The sequence below is a fragment of the Mus pahari genome, chromosome 3 (assembly GCF_900095145.1).
Source record: "Mus pahari chromosome 3, PAHARI_EIJ_v1.1, whole genome shotgun sequence".
Taxonomy (NCBI): Eukaryota; Metazoa; Chordata; class Mammalia; order Rodentia; family Muridae; genus Mus; species Mus pahari.
In genome coordinates, this window is record NC_034592.1 from 136,086,135 (window position 1) to 136,089,938 (window position 3,804).

Consider the following 3,804-nt stretch of genomic DNA (forward strand, 5'->3'; position numbering starts at 1 on the left):
CAAGCCAGTAAAGAACATCCCTCCATGGCCTCTGCATCAGCTCCTGCTTTCTGACCTGTTTGAGTTCCAGTCCTGCATCCTTGGGTGATCTACAGCAGTATGGAAATGTAAGCGGAATAAACCCTTTCCTCCCCAACTTGCTTCTTGGTCATTATGTTTGTGCAGGGATAGAAACCCTGACTAAGACACCACACAAGTGCCTATGCTCTTCGGGCCCAGAGAAGGGCGTGGCACTCCTGGAGATGGAGTTACAGGCAGGTGTAAGCAACCCGAGAAGGGTACCTAGGACAGGACTCAAGTCCACTGGAGGAGCAGTAAGGACTTTTTCAACTGCTGAGCCATCACTCCAACCCCTAAATCTTTTGGTTAATCACCTCCATCTTGTTTCATTAAAAACAACAATCAAATATAGCTACAGGATGAAGTGTCCCTCCCTTTCTTGCGTGTTAGGTGAGCCCCTAAGCTTGTGGCTTCACTCTTGGCCTGACCCTGTTGGAGAGATGTTGAGGAGCCAAGCATTCCCACGGCCCAGTTCTGGCTCACCTTGGAGCTAATCTGAAAGCCACTGATGGACATCACCCTTGTCTCTTGTGTCTTTTCCTGCTGTCTTGCGGCAACCCCAGCAGATCAAGCACAGGATCCACTTAACCAGGGACCTGGCCCTCCCCGAGCTCAGCTTCATAGCCTCTAGAGGGCATAACCTATTCCTGCCTAGGAACCTTATTCTGTTTCTGCTTTGGGGTCAATGACTGCCAGCCCTTGTTCTTATAAAACAAAATGGTCCTGGTTTGTTTTTTCATTCTTGCTTTCGTGGGACCTAACGGAGGGAGGCTGCTCATACGCACCCCTATCTACTTTGCTTTCCTGGGACTCAAACCTTTTTCTTCTGTCTGCAGAAGAAAACCACTTCAGAAGCAACCACTTCAGCAAGCACACCCAGGCTGTCCCCTGTCAGCCCTTACCCCATCATTGACCTCACAGATGAAGATACGATACCCCAGAGCATCAGTACCCCATCGGTTGACTGGAGCCAGGACAGCCATCAGGAGGGCATGGATACCACACAGGTGGATGCAGAAAGCAGAGATGGACATAACACTGAGTATCAGGTACCACTGAGATGGGATTTCTGCCTTAAGCCTCTGAATGTAGAGAACAGATAACAGCTATGTAGTGATCAGCCTCTATGATTGATGTTATTTTTTCATACATTACAATTCTAAGTATTTTTCCAAATTCAACATCGTCCTTCTTTTGCCCTGCTCTGCTCTTGGACACCGATATGAACAGTGTTCTCCCCCCTCCCCCTCCCCCTCCCCCTCTCCTCCTCCTCCCCTCTCCCTCTCTCCCTCCCCCTCCCCTTCTCCCTCTCCCCCTCTCTCTCCCCTCTCTCTCCCCTCTCTCTCTCCCTCCCTCTTCCTCTCTCTCCTCCTCACCCCTCTCGCCCCTCTTGGTGTGCACATGTGTGGTGTGTGCATGTGCATGTGCACTGGAAGACAGAGGTTGACATCAGATGTATTCATCATTCATTTCCCACCTGTTATTATTGTGTATGTTGTGTGACTGCAAGGAGGCGGGTGTGCACATGCCATAGTGTGTGCAGAAGGCAGAGGACAGTGCATGTGAGGATGCTGGTGTGCACATGTCATAGTGTGTGCAGAAGGCAGAGGACAGTACATGTGAGGATGCAGGTGTGCACATACCATAGTGTGTAGAAGGCAGAAGACAGTGCATGCGAGGAGGCAGGTGTGCACATGCCATAGTGTTCAGAAGGCAGAGGACAGTGCATGTGAGGATGCTGGTGTGCACATGTCATAGTGTGTGCAGAAGGCAGAGGACAGTGAATTTGAGGATGCAGGTGTGCACATGCCATAATGTGTGTAGAAGTCAGAGATGGGAGGATGCAGGTGTGTACATGTCATAGTGTGTGTAGAAGGCAGAGGACAGTGCATGTGAGGATGCAGGTGTGCACATGTCATAGTGTGCAGAAGGCAGAGAACAGTCTCAAGTGTCAGTCCTTGGCTCCCACTGTGCTTTGAGACAGGCTCTCCCATTTTCCACTCTGTGACACAGACATTAGCCCTCAGGCTTCGAAGAATTTTCCTGTGTCTGCCTTCCGCTTGTCTTCGGCGTGCTAGGTTACAGATATGCATTATTGTGTGTAGCTTTAAATGGGTTCTGGACCCCAGCACTTGTCTTTGGATGACAAGCACTTTATCCACTTAGCCCTCTACCTTATTTTATTTTTATTTCATGAAGAATTTAATTTAATTTTATGTATGTGGATGTTTTGCTTGCATGTCTATGTGTACACCATGTATGTGCCATATGCCCTCAGAAACCAAAAGAGGGTGTTAGATCCCCTAGAGCTGGAATTGCAGACAGTTAAGAGTAACCTTGTGGGTACTAGGAATAGAACCTGGGTCTTCTGGAAGAACAGACTGTGCTCTGAACTAATAAACAATCTCTCCAGAGACTTTCACCTTATTTTTGAGACAACATCTCTCACTGGCTCAGAGCTTACCCTCTGGGCTCCATTGATTGGCCAGGAGGCTCCAGGGATCCTTCAGTCTGAGCCTTCCCAGGGTTAGGATTGCAGGCACGTGCAACACAAGCAGCTTTTGGCGTGGGTGCTGGGGATCTGTGTGGCAAACACTTCACTAATGGGGCCCTTGCCTCAGCCCCATCCATGGACACCATGCTTTGAATATTGTTTCCCTCCCTCCCTCCCTCCCCCCCTCTCTTTCTTTCTTTCTTTCAAGCTAGAACTCACACTGTAGACCAGGCTGGCCTTGAACCCACAGAGATCCTTCTGCCTCTGCCTCTCAAGTGCTGGCATTAAAGGTGTGCGTCACCTCACCCATCCAATATTATTTTCTTTCTTTCTTTTTTTTTTTTTTTTTGAGCAACAGCCGAAGCGCAAACCTACAGCCTTTAACACACTGTCTCGGTCCATTCGGTCTAGTCAGACAGGGGCAAGCAGGCGGACATCCCCCAATGTTATTTTCTTGTTTGTACATATTCTGGTCATATGCAGACATGTATCCTGCCCTTTGCCACTTAAGCACAAGGGTGGGCTCACTTTCAAGCATCCATTGCACATCCAGGGGTCAGCAGCAGCACTGAATTACCCAATTGACCTTGCATGTGTGCATTGTGGCATGGTGCCTTCCTACACATGAGTAGCTCCCGTGGAAGTCTTTCCTGTGTGTGTGTCACTTCAGACTCCTTAGAACTGTAGCTTTGTGCTTTAGTTTTGTTTTAAGACAAGGTCTCACTGTATGATCCTCTGGAATTCCCTGTGTAAACCAGGCTACCCTTGAATTCACCGAGGTCCACCAGTCTCTGCCTCCCGAGTGCTGGGATTCAAAGATTGCCCAACATGTCCAGGTTGTTGTTTGTTTTTAATGAAGCAGTGTGGGAGTTAATTAGTAAAAGATTTAGTGTAGATCTAAGCAGACACTTGTGGAATGGAGACTTAAGACAAGGACCTTTCCCACTCAAGAATGGGCACAGACTTCTTGAAAGCCCCTCTAGCTGTGCCTTAACAATTTTAATATAATGTTATTAATTATTTGACAATTTCATGCATATGCAATGTCTCTTAAACATATTCACCCTCTACTCCTTTCTTTCTTCCAGATCATTCCACCCTCACCTGGTATCAGCTTTGTTTTTTAAAACTAATTTACTTAATCCAACTTGTGCTGCCCATATACTCCTGGGTGTGGGGCCATCCACAAGATTGGTGGGTGACCTACCAGTGACCTTTCTTTCTTTTTCTTTCTTTCTTTTTTTTTTTTG

At 47.8% G+C, this 3,804-nt stretch overlaps 1 protein-coding gene across 1 annotated transcript in view; it reads left to right on the forward strand.

Moving 5' to 3' along the window:
- LOC110318039 (DNA (cytosine-5)-methyltransferase 3C) overlaps positions 1-3,804 on the forward strand; it is a 33,763-nt gene that overhangs the window by 8,365 nt on the left and 21,594 nt on the right. The window contains exon 4 of the mRNA XM_021192798.1: positions 897-1,109. Coding sequence (XP_021048457.1) covers positions 897-1,109 — 213 coding nt within the window. The remainder of the gene's footprint in view (positions 1-896; positions 1,110-3,804) is intronic.